Below are 20840 nucleotides of genomic sequence, written 5' to 3' on the forward strand. Positions count from 1 at the left end.
AAGGCAGGTCAGTTGGCTCATAGTAACCAATTGTACAAGAATTACCCACTATGGTTTCCAGGGAGAACCGCGTAGAAGTCGACCTGATAGGGTGTATTGCTAGAAGTGGGGCTGTTAAATCTCATTACTAATAATCACTTTCCCCCTTGATAAACAACTTGCGATGAATCTTATGCTATGTGAAATTATGCTTGGTAGAAATTAGATCGCCTTCTATTCTTTTAGGATCAAAGATATCTGGTTAAAATTAAATAATACATCAAGTTTGTCCTCAAATAGTTTGTACTCGTATATGCTTCTGTACTTATTACGAATGTACTTTACTAATATTAGTTTTATTGTTAATTATGTAGAAAAAGTAAAGGAAACAAAAAACTAGTCATGAAAAATCATTAAATTTAAAATGTTTGTACAAGAAACTGTATGATACTCAATTTAAATGCCAAATTATGCCGTGAGACCAGTTCCCTTACAATATTTTACTACTTAAAATATATATTGTTAAGTGAAAACTATATCAGCAGAGATTTGAGATATAAAAAATATAAGATAAAATTATGAGTTAAAATTTCGCACTCATGTTTTGATTCATCTTATTGACTTAAATATTTTATTACATACATATGTAACCAGTGATTGCACTAATCCAATATAAATGAATTGAAGCTTGAACAAGATAGCTGATCGTAATAATTATAAAATACTTTTTAACTATGTACTTACTTACTGCAGATGTATTTAGTTTGGGTTCATTGGCTTTATTTCAAGAAACTGTTGGCTCACAGGATGTCAACCAGTATCTGATGGGGGGAAGGGATTGTTAGTAATACAGTCCACATTGCACCAGTACCCATTGCAAATAATATACCCTATCAGCTCGACCTTCCCGTGGTTTCCCTTGAAACTATCGTGCGAATTTCCAGGTGCATTCATTACGATGGGCTAACTGACCTGCTTTTTTATTCTCACCTATCACCTCTCACTGGTGCCCCGTAGTATATCGTTAGCGAAGACGGGGTTATCATTCCATTATCATCCATAAAAATACCAGTATCTGATGATGACCTAGGTCTGATTATGGAGCAAAGCGGTGGTTATAGAAACTCACATTTATTAAAGGTACACAAATTAGCTAGTTTGGAATTGTGGTTTAATCTTAACGATTTAGTCAGTAGGCAAATGGTGACCAAGACTCATAGTGATGTGTAATAAAGCTCATATCTAAAGTTTGATATTTGTACAGGAAGAGGTTAAAAGAGGGATGTGATAATAAGTTTGATGTTTTTATTTGTGTATTCATCTGTTAACATCGTTAGATTCCATAAAAGGATGGATATTAATGTGATTTTTTTATTATATTTATACATAATGATTTTAGTTATGTTTATAAAAATTTTTTCATCAAGGTTTTTTTATATTATTTTAATTTTATATTAATTATTCGGAGAGAACAAAAAAATGATTTATTTTTCTTATTATATTTTGTATATATTATGAACAAATAATATTATCATTATAATTTTAACCATAGATACATACAGATGCTAAGATTTAATAAAAGAATTGGTAAATGAGTGCTTAAGTAAAAAAACTACAGAAAACTGACATTCACTGCCCTTCTAACTTTGCGAACCACACCACCGCGAGAATTTCATTAGAATATATTAAAATGCGCATAATATTGCAGGTAGGCGTGGATGGGTAATTGGTAAGTAATAGGTCGTTGAGGTAAGGTCGGCGCAGTTTGGGGCGCTATCTTAATCGTCCAGCGTTTAAGCATATTTATGTCGCAATAAGTTATCAGAAGGCTAATTACGGCCGCGAAACCACCTGTCCGCTATCATCTGTACATAGGCCTCCGCATATACTTCCGTGCGTCTTACGCGCGGTCCCTCCCCCGTGGTGCGATTGGTTGGTGAGGGCGGTGCGCGCGCAACGGCCCTCCTCGCAGCCTGGTGTGAGACGTTGCGACTCCGAAGGAGCCGGTCGCGGCCGCGATGTGCGCCCGTGGACAGTGTCGTCGCGACCACGCCGTCACACCGCCGTTGCCGACGCACCCCACATAGTGCACGCCGTCGCTCGGACTGCACGCGACTTTATAACTTTTACTACTTATACGCGCAACCAAATATCAGACAGTTGTAAATAAAAATATTCAATTTCTTATAAAAGTTTAGCAGTAAAATTTTGACTAAGTAATACATAACTTTTGTATTTAATTAGTTTTTATTAATTACGTGATAACTATAGAATCTAAAGACCGGAGGAGTTGGTGATGTGATATGGCCAAGCGACAATTGAACGGTTGCGGAAACGCTTGGTGCGCGCGTCTGATTGTGGTCGGATGCGCTTGGGCATGCGCGCTGTTTGCTACCGCAGTTGCTGATGCTCATGCCGATGTCGACACTTCAACTGGTCTTGGAGATAACACGCTCACGAATTCAGGTATTTTTAATAAATTATCTTTTCTTTTATTCTTTTCTTCTATTCTTTTCTTCTATTTTGTATACCCAGGTATTTATATGAATTTTGAAATTAATGTTCCTCTTAATTTCGAAGATTATGTTATACACCTGTACACCATGAGCATTGGCATGAATGATATAATTTTTACAGTGGGAATAAGATATTTTAAGTAAGATAAATGCATATTAAACGTCACAGAAGAAAAAAGTTAATAATTTATAAAAAATACTATAATAATAGACATACATAATAGTTTTATGTCTACATACATTTTCATCAGAGGATCAAATAACTAATAGAGACGCGGTTAAGTAAAATACAATTTTTAAAGAGTATAAACGATGTTGAAGTAAGTTTTTGTAGTCGTCCTATTTATTCTCGATATTTTCAAGGTGAATTTAGGTTTTGCGGGTAAACAATAAACAACTGCGTTAGAAGTTTTACACTAACTTTTTAATTTGTTTATTGCTATCATATTATTGTTTTCTTTTGTCAAAAATTAATTTATTTAAGGTGTTCTGACGTATACCTTACATATGCAATTTTTATGTATTTTGTTTTTTATATTATTATTTTATACTCCAATATAATATGGTATCTAGCAATATTTGATCATAATTTTTTTTATAAAGAATTTGTTCTGGTGGTTTATTTTTTACTGTTCTAGGTAGTCTTATGTTTTTTTTAAATGCGTGCTAAGTTATATCAAGTATGTTTCGAGGAATAAAATAGTGCAATCTCTAAGTGCCACCGTATGGTTATTCAGTTCAATCATATCTATGATTTTGTTTAAATTTAATAATAGGTAATGTTTAAGAATAAATAAGTAAAGATTTTAAAAAGATTTTTGAAAAATATTTTATCATTGAATCTAAATCAAACACACGTATGACCTAAACCAAAGAGACATAAAAAATTTGATTTTTTTGTGTTGTATTCAGATGAGAAATATTCTTTTAAAAAGAATATAAAGATTTTACTTCTTGTATTGTACAGATATATAGTTATTAAACAATTTTTAGTTAATATCGATTAAAAAAGAATTAGATATAATTTCTTATTACTTAAGTAAGTAATTAAACTTTTAAAAGTCTTTTATCATAATATGTTATTTTGTTGACGGATTTTAAAAAACCGTATCATTAGATTGTCTGACAATATGTATGCGATTATCTGGTAACGCTTTAGGTTACATGATGACAGTATAAAATACATGGTGGTGGTAAACTATCAAAAATAATTTTAACGGCGATTTCTTTGAGGATTTTACTTATTTTTTTTATAGATCATGCTTGGAATTAGCGCTTGCAACACTTATAGAGTGTTCATTTTAAAAATGAATGGATGATTAATTTCAAAATGACACGTGACATCCCTAGTGCTGCAGGCATCCATAAGCTATAGTAACTGTAAAGCATACAGCTTGTCTGATGACGGACTGTATCATATATAAATATAAAAAATGTATAAGAAATAGCTGAAAGTACTTTCTGGATTTTAATATAAATAAATTGTATTATTATTTATTTAGATTCAAAAAATAAATTAATTGATCATGAATCAAGACATGTTTCTTCTAAATTAATTAAAAGTAATTTGATACAATTTTTGCTTCTTTCTGCTCTAAGTTTTTTTATCTTTTTATAATTCTCAAGATGTTATAAGAGTAGAATAAATATGCGAAGAAAAAATCAAAATGAAGCTGTACCTACTTATTTACCAAGTCATCTGATTTGCCTAGTAATGATAGTACTATTCTTCTATCTATTGCTGTTTACTATGCTGATTTATAAGACTTCATAGAACGTAAATCATGATTTGATGGATACCAAAAATTATAGATCTATATAAATTTCCAAGTATTTCAACAGAATTGAAATAGATGAAACACCGTTAACAAATCAAATCGCGCGAGGTGGATAGACTCCCCTGCCATGTTGGAATTATTAATTATTTAGAAAGTTAATGACTATGCTACTATGCTATATAAATTACTTGGTTGGTTGGTTTATAGTCTCGAGTAATAGAAGAGGGTCAACATAGAAAAGTCAGTTTCTTAAGTTGACCTGGGCAAGAATCGAAGTTGGGACCTCATATATTGGAAGAAATCTTATGTGAAGAATTATGCTACACTTAATTTTGTTTAACTTTAGACTTTATGTAATTAAGAGTATAACGCAAATTACGTTTTACGTACCGCCTCCTTACCTTTCAAGGCGCTCCAAAATCATTATGAAATTAAATAATAACTTAATATTAATTGATTAAATAATAATTGTTGTGAAACCCATCTACGTCAAATAATTATTTTTCATTTTTACATGATTTTCATAATCAAAAGAAAAAAAAATGGTTCCATAATTTTCTTGTGAGTGGCGGTGGGCGGCGTCGGCTTTGAACAACACCTACTTATTCGTGTACATAACACTCAAGAAATATATCACAGATAAAATTTGTGCTGTCTTGATTATGATTTATTTTATAGGTTTATTTTTGTTTTGTTTGAAAAACGTTAATTTACGCAGATGCCCTTAATTCATGTTACAGTATAAATAGATTACATGAATATAGCGATGTAATATATACCTATAATATACGAAAATCAGAGGATTTAGTAGTTTGCTAAAATAATAATGTAAAGTTAATGAAAAAAAAGTATAATAAATAGACTTGGATGTATTTCACATATAATCTAAGTCCCCACAGTGCACTCTAGTTTTAATCTATGGGATAGTAATACCACTAGGATACAAATATATTAGATTACTTATATACATACTTAGAAATTATTATTATTAAATAAAATATATCATCATGAAATTTAAGCAAAATAATTAGATAACAATACTTTAAAACATTAATTGAAGATAAAAAATTCTTTGAGGTCACTGCTAACTGGTAGGGCGCCTAGGAGGTTTGCTGCATTTGTACGTTGAATGGCTATGGAGATGCGGGGACCAAAGTATAGGCCAGCCTTCTAGTCACCAGAGATTTCTAGCAGCCGGCGTGATATCTCTTATCTATCTTCTTCTCATATTTAGATAATTTTAGTACATGAAATATATAAAAATACTCAAATATATCCATTATATTCGTTTGTTTTGGAAAAATATATACATTGGACTATTTTTTATAGACTATACATCATTTAATACATATATGGGAGTCATATGGCCGTGTGGTCCCGGCATACAGTAGGCTACCCCTTTCTTTTCTGTAGGTGTCGCAAGAAGCGCCTAAGGGAACTGAATGGTAGAGAGATGGGCAGTAGCGTTTCTCTTAAAATATCTCTAAAAGTCTAACTGCGGTTGTCAACCAGCCTGCTAATCGTAGTAGCTACTGGCAAAACTCTCCTTATGGGAAAGGCTTATGTTTAGCAGTGGACAATTAACGGCTGAAATGATGATGGAAGTCTACCTAACCTAAAAAAATCTAACAATAATTTGTTATTTTTGCTACATTGTACTTCTAAAATGAAGTTTATTTATTTGAATTTGTTTGAGTTGGATTCAGTTATTTTTGGTGTTAAATATAATGATAGATGTATAATAGGGGAAAGTGGGGGAATTGGGAACACTTAACTTCCAACGTCCAAAAATAATAGAAAAAAGTCTTAGATATAGCAACTTTTATTACAATATAAACTTTACTTATCTATCTACTTATCAGTTACAGAAAAACTCTCAAGAATCAACGTTTCATTAGAAATTTTAACGAAAACAAAAAACGTTGTCGTTTCTTTTTACCCGATACCCTATGGGGTAATTGAGATCATCCCGAAGGGTAAATGGGAACGGTATGGGGTAATTAGAAACGACACAATTAAATCTTTATAATAAACTATAGTTTTTTTGGTTGGCGCATATCACACACGTACCCTAGACTAGTCTCGCCAGCAGTACATTTTTCATGTGCCCAGAGTTTACAGATGACGCACATAATCCAATCCTCTGTCGGCGGAGATTCATATTTTTCGTTGCACATTATACAAAAAACTCTTCTTCGAACTTATTTTCTTGCAAAGCCTTCTTTAAATTTTTCCCTCCTTTGCCCTTGACTCTTAGATTCTTTTTTATGGTTTTAAAGTTCTTTTATAGTGTTTTATTCGGAACTTTTTCTTTTTTAGCTTTTCTCTCATTTTGTTTTTTCTGCTTTCCCTCAAGTTCAATTTTTATCGGTGAGCTGGATAAAATTTGAGAATGTCTCTTATTCTGTCGCACAGAAGTGGTTCTTGTTTTAGGTATGATAGGCACATTAATGATTTCGGTAAGAGGCACAGAAGTGGATGGAGAAGGGGTTTTACTTTGACTGAGAGTGTTATCGGATAAATTTAAACTTTGCTCAGCTGTAGTTTTATGAGCATCGCATTCTTGAATCTGACTGATGTAGGATTCATTAGATGTCATATTCTCAAAGATGTCTTTAAATTTGTCAGGATTAATAGGATAAATTTAAGCGGCTCTAAATCCACTGACAGCCTTGCTTATGTTAGCTGTTTTATTGCACGCCTTTGTAAAAAGTTCTCCAACCTCGTATTGGGTTATTCGTTTCCCAGGATTGTTAACCATGTACAACTCACATTCCTTATTGTATGCTATCTTCAGTTTCTTTGTTAAAATTGTGTTTCAGCTTTTTTAAGAATTAGCTTCAGCAAATCGAAAAGCAATTCTACGTAATGAACTTGGTGTTATTCCATAAAAAGTCTTGCAGCAATCAAGTATATATTTTTCTAGCTAGTCTTATTGTTCTCTATTAAATACAGCAGATCGACCTTTTTTTGGTGTCTTGACTTTGTTTTGTTTTAATTGTTTGAATAATGTTGATTTTGGTATTGAATATTTGGTAGCAGCTTGGCCTAATGTGAGCTTCTTACTTCTAACATCTTCAACTGCAAGGCGAAGATCTTCAATTTTGTATTTCGATTCAGTCTTTCATATATAGTTTCGAGGCATGTAAAACAATTTTTAAAGTTAAAACATTTTTACATAATTAACCAGCAGTACTAGGGGTAAACTAAGAACGCGAGAGGTAATTGAAAACGTTCCCAATTACCCGCCTGATGCCATTCCCAATTGCCCAAATTAGTCAATATATATCAAAATGGCCGCCATCCTCGATAGTATTTTTGATAACCTTCAATCACGTAGGGTTTGGAAGCAGATAGTACATGCATGATAATAACAAAATATGGTGCCTTTGAATTCAAAAATATGATAGTTACACCTATTATAAGACACGACAAAAATTATAAAAGAAATGCAAAAAACATTGTTCGACTTACCGTGACAGCGTACATGTGGTCTTTCACTCTTACTATTTGGTGTACATTGAGGGGCGCTGGATGCGTCCGTTGAATAAGCGCGGGATGGTGTAATGTGGGGGGAAGTATTATTTACCTAGCTGTTCCCAATTACCCACCGTTCTCAATTCCCCCACTCTCCCCTATATCTCAGTATGTGATAAAAGTTAGTGTGTAACGTATTTATTATTATGCTATCTAATGACTTACTAAGCCTCATTTGGCTTCGTTTAAATAGTTAAGGACAATGACAGAATATTTTTTTAATATAACAAGGGAATTAATTAACGAAAAATCTCGAATGACATTGAGACTATGAAACTAAATGAAATGTCTTCTTTTTCATATTGAAAGAGAAGACATTTATTTATAAATTCAAAATAAAAAATATCGTTTAACTTTAGGAGCTTAATTAGACCCATATAATTGTCAGGAATTTTGCAAAATTATTATTTATTTTATTTATTTACACTTTATTGCACCAAGTAAAAAGAGAAATAACAAATACAGTAAATATTAATGAGAAGTGATACAAAAGGCGGCCTTATCGCTAAGCAATCTCTTCCAGACAACCTTTGGGTAGAGGACATTGAGAAAAAGACAAAGAGTAGGTGGCGCACTATTATATAAATATTATCATATACAAACATATATAAATACATACATACATATATACACATACATATATAATATATACACAATTAAATATATACATAACATACATACATACATACACATACATATATAATATATACACAATTAAATATATACATAACATACACATACTTAACAGCATACATACAACAGAAAAAAATGATGAAGGAAAACGAAGAGAGAACACAGGAAAATAGTACTAAAGTGAGAGGTAGTAAGATTTAACAGAGGTTTTGAAGCTAGTAAGAGTTTGAGCGCACCGAATAGAGGTAGGTAGTGAGTTCCATAGACGAACTGCCTGAACAGTAAAGGATCTAGAATAAAAGGAAGAAGAATGAGTGGGAAATTTAAGTCGGAGGTTATTGACACTGCGTAAAGTATGATCATTAGCCTCACTGAGAAACAAGAATCGGTCTTTTAGATAATCAGGAGCAGCAGGATTAAAAAGGATTGTGTAAAGAAGAGACAGGATATGCAGATTACGACGAAAACGGATAGAGAGCCACTTGAGTTGAGTACGAAATTGAGAAATGTGATCATATTTGCGAAGACCAAATATGAAGCGGATACATAAATTTTGGAGACGCTCAAGCTTGTTTAATTGCTCTTCGGTGAGGTCTAAATAACATGAGTCGGCATAATCAAGAATGGGTAGGAGTAAGGTGTGTGCGAGCGCAATTTTGGTGTTAACTGGGAGGAAATTACGTAGTCTATTTAAGGCAAAAGTTGCAGCAAACATTTTTTTACTGACCTCCGAGATTTGTGGAGACCATGACAAAGTGTTATCAAAAATAATGCCAAGATTTTTTACTTTTTTCTGGTAATCTATCATAACCCCATCAAAAACCACAGGCGGAAGACTGGTCGAGGAAATTTTGGAAATAAGTATGGGACTCCCAATAATAATTGCTTGTGTCTTCAAGGGGTTTATAACAAGACCATGAGATTTACTCCAGGCAGATATACATTCCAGATCGGCGTTAACAGTAGATATTGCTAAAGAGATATCAACCAGAGGGGCTAAAGAGTAAATCTGTAAATCATCTGCATAAAGGTGGTAGGAAGATTGAAGTTTCGAAGTGATAGTGCTAATAAATAAGGCAAATAGAAGAGGAGATAAGACGCCACCCTGCGGCACGCCAGCTGACGTATGGCACCAAGAAGATAAAACGTCATCAATGCGAATACGTTGCCGACGTCCAAACAGGTAACTACGAAACCAGTCAATTGCCGTTGGAGATATGTTGAGAGAGGTTAGCAATCCTAACAAAATATCAAAATCAACAGTATTAAAGGCATTGCTAAAGTCCAATAATGTTAAGACCGTTAATTGAGAATTCTCCATGCCAAAACGGATATCGTCAGAAATTTTAATAAGAGCAGTAGTCGTACTATGACCAGGACGGAATCCAGATTGAAGAGGATTTAAGAGATTGTTTCTTGATAGGTAAAAGTTAAGTTTTTGTTGGACAAGGCGTTCTAAGGCTTTGGATAGAAAAGGGAGTATAGAAATTGGACGGTAATCTGAGAACGAGGAAGGAAGTTTCTTTTTTGGTAGAGGGATTATGAAAGCTGCTTTCCAAGCTGAAGGAAAGAAACCGGAGGACAGGGAATTGTTGAAAAGTAAGTAATTACTCGAGGAACTCACTCTGATACAGGCAAATAGTAAAAAGTAGTTAGATGCCGGGATTAGATGTTTATGATTTGTTTCTAAAAATATTATTATTATATAATATTTTTAATTACATAAAATCTTGCGTTTTTAAGTTAAAAAATATTTAATCTCATATTTCTATTACAAATTGAAAGCTTATATTGTTTTTTGTTTCAAATCATTTTCCAAAAGTGCGGAAATGAGTCTTTCTTAATTTCAGATCAAAAATTTTATCTCGAATCTCCAATTAGTCAAACTAAAACATGTGCTTAGTAGTTTTATATTAAGATTTTAAATAGTATCTTAAGTTGTACTTAATAATATTTTTTGCGACCAATGATGGCAAAAGATAGCATTATATATAAAATACAAAATCCAATTTATAACTGTGCCTATGTAACATTGATTGATTGAGCTTTTAATGTAAAAGAAGATGAATCTAAAATTCTTGATTTTAGCTCTAGAGGATATTTTCCAAAAAAAATGTGGAAATATATATCTTTTAAATATTTTGGATAATACCTAATTTATAGAGTTTGTAGTATTTATTATATTTATTTATTGAGATTGTACGAGTAGTTTTGAGATATTTGGGAATTTATTAATTGTAAAATGTAATATTGCCATGTGGTTCCAGCATAGAATGGGCAAATGTTTTAGGACATTTCAATCTCACCTGATTATTTGATCAGGTGAAATTGAAATGAAAATGAAAGGGACGAACGGTCTGAATATGATGTTTCTGAACCGAAACATTAAAATAACTTTTGAAAACTTCAAGAGGTACAGATTATGTTTATCCGTAAAAACAAAGGCTTGTAGAGCACTTTATTTTTTCCTTAGCCACGGCTGTGAGAAAAGATAACGGATACATTTTCGTACTAATAAGTGGAATACATGTATCTAATATAAAAGTAGAAAACTGGAATTTCTGTTGTTAGAATGCTAGTCTGAAAGGTGAATATGAAGGTTTGTATCTGTCCCTGAACACATTCATATATAGGTACTATGGTTATAATTATTTATTATTATAAAGTGTAGTTTGTTAATACTAACGATCATAACTACTTTGAAAAAAGCGTACAAAGAAGAAGATGTAAAAAGTAATTTGCGATAAAATTATGACAATTTTTTTCTAATTTAAACTTCTACAAGATTAATCCAGTGACTTGAAATTATTTGAAGAGTATTATGTTTGATTCAAACAACATTCTACAACTTCAGTTTCTTACTCATAATGTATATGTATACTATAGATCAAGATCTGTAATATGTAGGTACATTATGAATACATTCGCTGGGACTCAGATTTATAATTCATCCAATAATTCTGTGACTGCTTAATTACATATTATTGCAGCGAGACTATACATTGAATGATTGCTACAAAGGCACTCATTCGATTATCATTGCTGTATGTAAAATATATCAAATCTAAAAAGAGTTTTAATAGTATACTTAAATATATTTTTAAATTAAAACTAAGGTTGTACTGAATTGAAAAAGTTGATTGTGAGAAAATATTTATTAGGGTTTTAATAAGAACAGATTTTGCTTTCTGAAGTATTTATATATAGTGGATAAGGTTATTAAATAACACGTTGAAATTACAGGTAGCTATATCAGTAAATATCGTTTATTTATAGTATAATCAAGCGAACTATTCATGTACGCATCATAATTGGTATGTTGTGTATCATACCTCGCACACTTGTCAACCGGCTCGTTGGAATTCGCACAATTTGCATTTATCAAATTGGAATACTGTATGGATCGTATTGTTGTTAAGGCTCGTATCAAATAGTCGGACATAGTGATGCCAGTAATTTGGCCAGTCATAAATTACTCGTTTAACTGAATTACGCGAGTTGAAAGCATTCCGGTGCTGCCGAATTCAAACCATTTCCATTTCCCTGCAACTCTCACGCGGCCACTGATATGTAGGCATCCAACGCACTTCGCAAATGAGCTTTGAATCAATGAAATTTAATTAGCGACGCATTCGCCGCACAAGTGTTACGTGATTGCTTCTTACCACAAGAATCTAAATTGAACAACTGTTAAAAAATATAAAACAAGTGAGCAATTTATATTTATTTTAATACGTTAGTTTTGATTATATTTAATACGTTAGTACTGATTGCCCTTTTATTTGACAGGTCTACTTGCCCATAGGAGAATCTTACTTTATATGGAAAAATATAAGTGATTATGTATCGAATATATATTATATAATATAAATACTTCTTTATTTTACTTCTAGTACAAAATATTTGATTTAATAAAATGTTACATAATTTAGTTGACATATTCAACATAGTCCTTAGGAAAGGACGTGAACCATGGGCATCATAATATATTCTACGACTTCTATGGAGCTGTCCATGTCTACAGGCTACTCTTGCTACTTTCTATTAGGTAAGTCGCCAACTTGTTTGCCTCTCTAAGTATCATAAAAAATACTTAATCTTCTGTCTTAAATTTATAATACTTAAAGTTACTAGATAAATAAAATGTATGGAAATGCATCAGCTCTATTATAGGTAGGTACGCGACAATGCAACTCAGAATTTATAACGATGTAATTATAGTACAATTCAAGCCAATCCTTTCATTGAAGTTTCTTGGCTGGAACTATCGATAACTATGAACACAGTAACGAATTAATCAAAATTTCACCTCCGGCCTAATATGAGTCACGATTCAGGGTGTTAACAATAGAGGAGAAGGCGCACTCAAATCGAAGTTGAATCACTACGTATATTTGAGTTCCTTTGTTATCGGACCGAGTAATGAAAGCGCTAGCTGATAATAATTTACGAATAGCAGAAGTGTCGTTGTTTAATGGCGAAAATGGGGGTCCGAGGAGCATTCCAGCGATCTAGCGGGCGGATGCGCGCCAACACCGACTGACGGCCGCGCCGACAGCAAACTAAAATAATTATCATCATTGTCCTGGCCACGGCAAGCGCTTTAATTGTTCATTTACATTTGCAACGATGATACCAGTTCCGAACTATTTCACCCGGCGTTTATTTTACTCTCGCCGTTACGCTGCTGTGTTATTGTCCAGGATTAATGGTCTGAAAAATAGAAATGTATTGCATTTTGTATAATGCTATTATATAAATTACATATACAATGCACTCACTTATATTGATATGCGTATGGATTATATAGATTTATTAATAGTAAAATAGATATAACGGTCAAACTACACTCCTAACGATACTATATTAAAATTTTCTTTACTTTGTGTGATTTATTTTGAGAAATGATTCCTCTTAATTCCCTGCATTTTCGAACTAATGGATTTAATGATGAAATGGATTATAATTAGACATCTTGCTTTACCTCTACCCAAAAGAAAATCTCTAGTATAGTTTATTACTCATTTGAAAACTGGAACTATCCTACTAGTGAAACCTCAGTCTAAGAGGGAAATAGATTATTAGGACCAGAATAAAGACTAAGGGCTTCAATGTTAGCGATATATTCTAACAGGAAACCATCGTGGTTATTTCCTGGTGAATTCGTTAGAATAGACTAACTTACCTGATTTTATTCTCACTTATCATCGACCACTGGTGCACGTCAGCGTATACCAATAATGGGGGGGGGGGGTTATCACTATTTAAAAAAATGTAATTTCTTCAGCTTTACAGATGATAGCAGCAGGAAGAGATAAGTCTTAGGTTAGCACCGAATTGCCTACTATAGGTATCCTCGGTACTTTTATTACATTTATACAAACATATATACTTTACGTGTATGTAAAACATTATCTACATTTATTATTAATATCTGTTATTAGATAATTTTTCTAGAAACAAGAAAAATTCTAAAGCAAATCCAACTGACCAGCGTGGTATCATTATTAAGAATAAATAGAGTAGAAATTATGTCATTTTGTTTCCTACCGCAACGCAACTTAGTAACAACGTAAACTATTAAATAAGTCTTCAGTTGTTGTAATGTTTTGGTGGCATTGCGTTCACGCGACTCTCGTAGGGTTATAGGGGTGCGGAGACAGTAGCGGTGGCGCTGTAGTGCGATGTGCGGTAGTATTACGAAATGAAATTAGAAGAGACGCTCGCGGAGTCCTCCCGAGGCATTAATTTGTATCAAGAATTTGTAGAGATTTAGCTTGGGACGGAGTGTTCATCGCAGCCGGCGAACGTTAACACTTATTAAGGGGGTGCATCCCTGCGACAGATGTAGGGGAGGACCCGCCATTTGCGTAATGTCAAGAATGGTTACACTCGATTTAATAAAACTCCGACAACATTTCATTCTGAAGAATTTAAGAGTCAATTCGTTTTAAACGCCACAGTAGCATAGCGAGAAAAAACCATGAGCCGAAACGTGCCGCGAATACATTCCCAAGGCTTGGATTTCTTATCGGTAGCAATTGAGATGAGTACTTATGGCTTTTCGAGTGGCTCGGCTTCGTTTAATTTGTTGTTTCAGCGTGGAATTTTTATTAACGTCTCCCCTCACTTTACATTTTTAGGGACGTGGTCCTTATTGGCAAGCAAGGTGAAGAGAAAGTTGAACTTTGTCGTATATATTCGCTTTTATTATGAAACTCAGGCCTCTATATAAAATAATATTGTCTCTAAGTATAAAATATTATATAAATATTTTTGAAAAAAGAAATATTTTATTGTACAAATTTATATCTACGCTACATACAAAACAAAATCCAGTTAAGACAAAATTCGTAATAATAACATTTCTATAACTTTGTAGGTAGGTATGTACCATTTCTATATCTTCAATGAATGTTTTGAAATTCCATTTATTTTATAGGACTGTATTTATATTAAATAAAATATTAATATTATTTTACTATAATTGTCAATAAACTTATTATTATTATAAAACAAACGTGTCTAAAAAAAGAATTTATGTTAGACTCTTAAAATTGAGACTTAGGTATTAAAAAAATAGTTTTCTGAGAAGGTAGTGAACGTTTATACTTTGATCAATCTATAAATAACTGTTAACTAGTAAGCTGCATTTTTATTTTAAAATTACTTTATTGGCGACGAGGATGGAATATACACTTTAAGAATAATATAATTGGTAAAAAATACGAAATACCTATCTGATGCCAAATAGTATTTATATTAAAATGTAACTTATAAAATCGATTTTTAAATGCGTATCTTTGCGTAGCCTTTAAGAAACTTTTTTGTACGTAAAGTTTATCTATCAGATCGCATATATCTCCACAGCAAAGTATATGTAAGTGGCTCTCACAGGATTTTCTCTAGCGCGATAATATCGCTGCATGAAATTATAGCCGTAAACACATTTTACTTGCAAATATAATCACATTATGTCCAAGCCTACGTATTAGCTTTGTGACAGGGTTCAGAAATTAATAGCAACAGTGAACGCGCGATCGGAAAACACAAGGGGACCACTCAGCAGATGCTTATCTACACACACGCTCGATGATTCTATCGACAATTTTCTCCTTTCATATACATATTATACAGCACAAGATGCTTTCTTATAATACTGAAAATAGGTATGTTGTTAAATTTTCGATTCGATTTAGCTTTAGAGAAAATTCGAGAACAATAATTGTACGTGACAAATTAACAAAATCCACCTTGTTAAAATTCCAAAGTCACATAATGAAGTTTAGCTATTAAGAAGGTTCTTACTTTGTTCATAATTTTTACTGTAGGTAAATAATATAAAAGGAACTATTTTAGACAAATTATTATTGGGTTAGTTCGTTTATAAGTATATCTGTTACTTTCTTAATCCCTTAACAATCTGTCCATTAGTCACAGCAAGAGAAAGCTTCATAACCCTAGTTAAAGATTTTTTATCATCTAAACTTATAGATAAATAATGAAAAATATGTATTTTTTCTAATAAAGTTGTTAAATAAGGTGACATAACAGGTATGTATTCTAGAATTAATTTTTTGTAGAGTTGTTAAATGTCGGTACAGCATTTACCATTTACGTGTCTAATGAATATCATGTTTGTTTTAATATGATATTATCACGTATAATTGTTCCAAATTGAAAGTGATGATGGGGATGAACCAATGTATTTGTCAGATATACCTATCCGACGCACTTTGAAATGTTTGTACATCTATCTAGTTTATAATTTATAAAAGAGACGCCCAACATTCTAATCAATATATTTCAATTAATTAGAATAGCCATGTGGTCCCGAAATAAAATAGGTCACCCCTTCCTTTCCCGTTGGTATCGTAAGAGGTGACTAACGGTGGACAAGAGATGGGCAGCAGCGTCTCTCTTAAAATATTTCCAAAGCCTAACTGCGTTTGCCAATTCACCTGCCAAGCGTAGCAACTACTGGCAAACTCCCCAAGGGGGAGGCTTATATTCAGCAATAGAGAGTTAAAAGCTGATATGATGATGATGATGATGAATTAAAATTATTCTATATTCGATATAGTAGGTACATAGATATATAATTAAAGATATAATTGGAAATGCATTAATGGATTTAACACAATGACCAATATATGAATATGTATTTATCCATATTAGTATAATAAATGCGAGCTTAGAATACGCACATCTTAACATGTGGCGCGTAAATGTGACTAAACGTAATTAATGATCGATTGTAGCTTGTCGACCATAGAGAATGGACTGCAACCCTCCGCAAATCTTTGCCAACTAAAATAGAAGTCCCCCAGGAGCGCCGCGCCTTTTAATTTGCGAGTATTAGGGGTGCGTCGCTGTACGCTCTTAGTTCTTACAAAATAGACAATATTCGCATACTTTTTTTAAAATTATTTTCTCGATTTAAAATTGGTTTATAGCTCTACGTATAGGTAATTAATATTATATAAGTATTTGTTACTTATATATTATTATGTATTGCTACATATTTCATAGATGTTTTTACCGTCTAAAAATATAATCATATGGAATATGTAGGTATTTATATAGTGAAAGTACCTAACAACCAAGTGAGGGGATGTTTTTGACAATCCGATTTTCAACCCTTTAAATTTCAAAAATAATTTGTTTTTAAATAAATTAAGGAATGTAGACATACATAGATAAGTAGAGATTATAGAAACTAAATGTACATACACAAACACTGAGATAAAGTAGGTATTTATACTATTTATGTATGGGATTAATTGGTGTTTCACATGACGACTTTTTTATTATGTATAATGAATAAAAAATATTTACAAAATTTGAAATTACGCCAATTAATCAACATTTATATATATATTTTTTATTATTTTAATATGTCAAAAAAAGCTTATTTATTAATGCGTATTATCTTAAGTGTTATGGTTTTATATGAAAGCCGCCCCTCTGTGAACGAAACGTCTGCAGTTTGATAACATTGGCGAATCCCTGTCGAATTTTTAATCGTACATTGATGTCGTATATGGCTCGCCGAGGTGCGAGGCGCAGTGTACCCTGTGCCGCAGGCGATCGGTTCGGCTCGCACGCTCCCAGCAGCGATCGTTCCCCGTACACCCCACACCAATTTAAAATTCATATCATACTGGCTCCGTAAATTACTTTTCTTTGTTCACTATCTGTACCAAATCTTAATAAGAAGAGTTAGGACATTAGAGTATTAATACTGTATAGAGCAATGTAACACTAGTTTTGAAATACGTATCTAAATTCACTAACGTTCGTGAATTTAAAAAATAGCACTGGGATAAAATCAAAGGGACTTCGTGAAAACACAAATAGATTTTATTTACTTTGGTATCACGTCCGGAAGGCAAAAGGTACAATATTTACATTGGTGGGGGTTGTTACCTCCCTTAACTTTTGACTTGGATCCCATTGAGGTAAAACTAACACAGAATAGAGAATATTTTTTTTTGTAAATAGTTTACACTTGTAGATATTTTGTAAAGTTCAATGTGTATTTTAATGAACATGTAGATATTATATATTTTATAAAAGTAAATAAAATACTGTCCTTCATAAAGATGTTCATCGATTTATATAGTCGTTTTGTGGGTTGAAATTTGTGTTTATTTTATACAAGTTTTTAAATTTAGAAGAAACTAATCACTTTTATGAAGAAATTCATTTATTATGTAAAGCAAAGTTTGAAGATTTTTAATCCTCCCTCCTTTCATGTAATACGGTGTAACAATTTTCTGACCTCCCCCCCTAATCGTTTCGTAACCACGTGACCATTTTTACCCAAAAGTCACAACTCTAACAATTACTATCAAAATGACGTACAATATAATCGAGGAATTCGCCGTATAACATAAACGAAAAGGGTTGTCAATTCCTAAGTTGGTCAATTTAAATTACTTAGATTTTTATTTAAATAAAATAAAATGTTACGTAACGGGTTGTTCGAAGCCCCCTCCTGCCGTTGTAACACATAGTGACGTTTTAGAAAACTCCCACAATTCTCCCCAAATTGCGTTACGTAATACTTAAACGTCGTCTAAATAGTATATCATGATAAAACACGCACCAGATTTAAAGCTAGAACTTTAGGAATACAATTTGTTAAAAATGCACATTCGATTTGGTAAAGATTTGGTTATATACATAAATAAAAATTATAAAAAAAGATTGTTTTGGCTTCTATTTTTCTTATTACGATCATTCATAAAATTTTTCTTAAATATCTCTTATATACAGACATATGATAATTTTCATACTTTTAAGTTACTTAAAGAAGTTTTCAATTCAGTTGTATTTTTTTTTTTGTTTGTTTACCTAATAATTCCGTCAGTTGTATACCGATTTGAAAAAAATATTTTTATCTGAATATATTATCCTTTATTTACAGACTGGTCCCATAGAAATTTTATTGAAATCGGTTGAGTAGTTTACTTTTTAAATCAAAGTACAGTTACTTTGATATAAAAATTTAGTTATGCAATAATTAAAATAGTTTTTGTCTGTAGCACATATTTTACCAGAAGGAAACTTTGTACAAAAGTCGTTTGCTTGGGTACCTCTGTCCCGTTCGGGTTTCAACCGTAAAGCAGTTGTGTTTGCATGGCTGTGTTTCAGCTTGAAGGGTGGAATATGGCGTGAATTTACAGGGTACAGAGAAATAACATCTGAGTCCTTAGGAATAGCAACGTGCGCGTATCATGGGCGAAACAGTATACCTACTCTGTTATGTCCATGGTACTGCTCATGTCTATAGGCGACTGTTACCATTTTCCATGAGATGAGCCGTCAGATTGTTTGCCATTCTAATTTGTACAAAAAAATATATTTTTTATATAATGTAGGTTTGTAGTACGTAGGTACCTGCTAAAGTCATGTAGGTATACAAAAATCCATTATGCAGTCCACATCAATATCTAGCTGCTGTTCTGTACACTTAAGCGCCAAACTAGATTGTAATAAGCCGTGGACGAATCTAATCGTAAATCAATTTTGTTACGGAAAAATGACGATATCGTTATTGGTAAAACCGCACACGTTCCCCGATTGTAATATCTATGAGAAGGCGAGTCCGGCCGCCAGCGTAATGTTTATTTGATACATGTAATCGCCACATGATGTATGGGTGCGATCGGGTATCGTAGTCCGTCCGTTCACTCGCCCATCGGCGTACCACTCGCCGCGACGACGACGTAAGGTTTATGATGATTATTCGCTCTAAATGATGATTTATTACAGGATTAAGCAGACACGCGGTCCATTTTTGGGGAGATTCGCTTTTTATATTATAATACAATCCACACATTAAATCAGAAAGAAATCGCCTTACTGAATATAAACGATCGTGTTATTTGTACATTTAAATGTCGGGTCGATCGCTGATAATAAATTAATTTACGACCTTAGAATTATTATTTTAAAAGCAGGGTAATAATTTTAAGATCTTAAATCAAAACTCTCTACAGAGTAATTACGATAAGAAGTGACATCTACACTTTTAGTATATATATATATATATAGTATATATATATATATATATATATATATATATATATATATATATATATATATATATATATATATATATATATATATATATATATAATTTTTGTCTGTAGCACATATATATATATATGACAATTATTTTAATACAATAACCCATTATTGGCCTGCAGCTTGATATGGGTCTCTCCCGAGGAGGAAAATATTAGTCTCTTATTAGCACATTAGTCAACGTAGCCCATTTGTTTTATTTCACTAAGTTTTATTTTGAAATTTTTCACAACAACATCTAGTTTTAAAAATAGAGCTTATTCTGTGGGTGGTACTTAATTATTAGATATATTGAAATATATATTCTATTCATAAATATAAATGTAATATTATATATAGCAAGTAACGATTGTCCATGAACACATGAATTTACGTGTATAGTACATTTAATTATAATCCATTTAAAGTGACATCACTTAGCTTCATAACTTTAAATTGGAAATAATTATAATTCATAAAATTGTGCAATTTTATAATATTTATGTAAATTTTAATCTTGTTGTGGTTTATATCTCATATTCTTTATGAAAATAATTTAACCTTCTTCAAGATTTAAGAATTTAATATTAGCAGCAGCTTGTATAAATGGACGGATGGTTTTTTGTTGCCATAATTTTGAAAGCTGAGATAATTAAATTACAATTTGACGAAAAATGCGGTTTAAAAATTGTTGGAATTTCTCGTTTGTGTTGAACACTGTAGTAAATAATAATTACCGCGAAAGTCGTCCCCTAGCATGCTCTAGACAAAGCTGATCAAATTATAATTTTAAATTAACCTTTGCTGCAGGCAACTTGTAACA

The 20840-nt window shown here is 32.2% G+C and overlaps 1 protein-coding gene across 1 annotated transcript in view; it reads left to right on the top strand.

Annotated features, from left to right (window-relative positions):
- The first annotated feature begins 1963 nt into the window (after positions 1-1963).
- Positions 1964-20840, top strand: part of LOC113518328 (lachesin-like) — a 102809-nt gene continuing 83932 nt past the window's right edge. Inside the window, exon 1 of the mRNA XM_026903193.3 lies at positions 1964-2445. Coding sequence (XP_026758994.1) covers positions 2283-2445 — 163 coding nt within the window. The 5' untranslated portion in view covers positions 1964-2282. The remainder of the gene's footprint in view (positions 2446-20840) is intronic.

The sequence above is a fragment of the Galleria mellonella genome, unplaced genomic scaffold, assembly GCF_026898425.1.
Source record: "Galleria mellonella isolate WM207_F2 unplaced genomic scaffold, CSIRO_AGI_GalMel_v1 utg132, whole genome shotgun sequence".
NCBI lineage: Eukaryota > Metazoa > Arthropoda > Insecta > Lepidoptera > Pyralidae > Galleria > Galleria mellonella.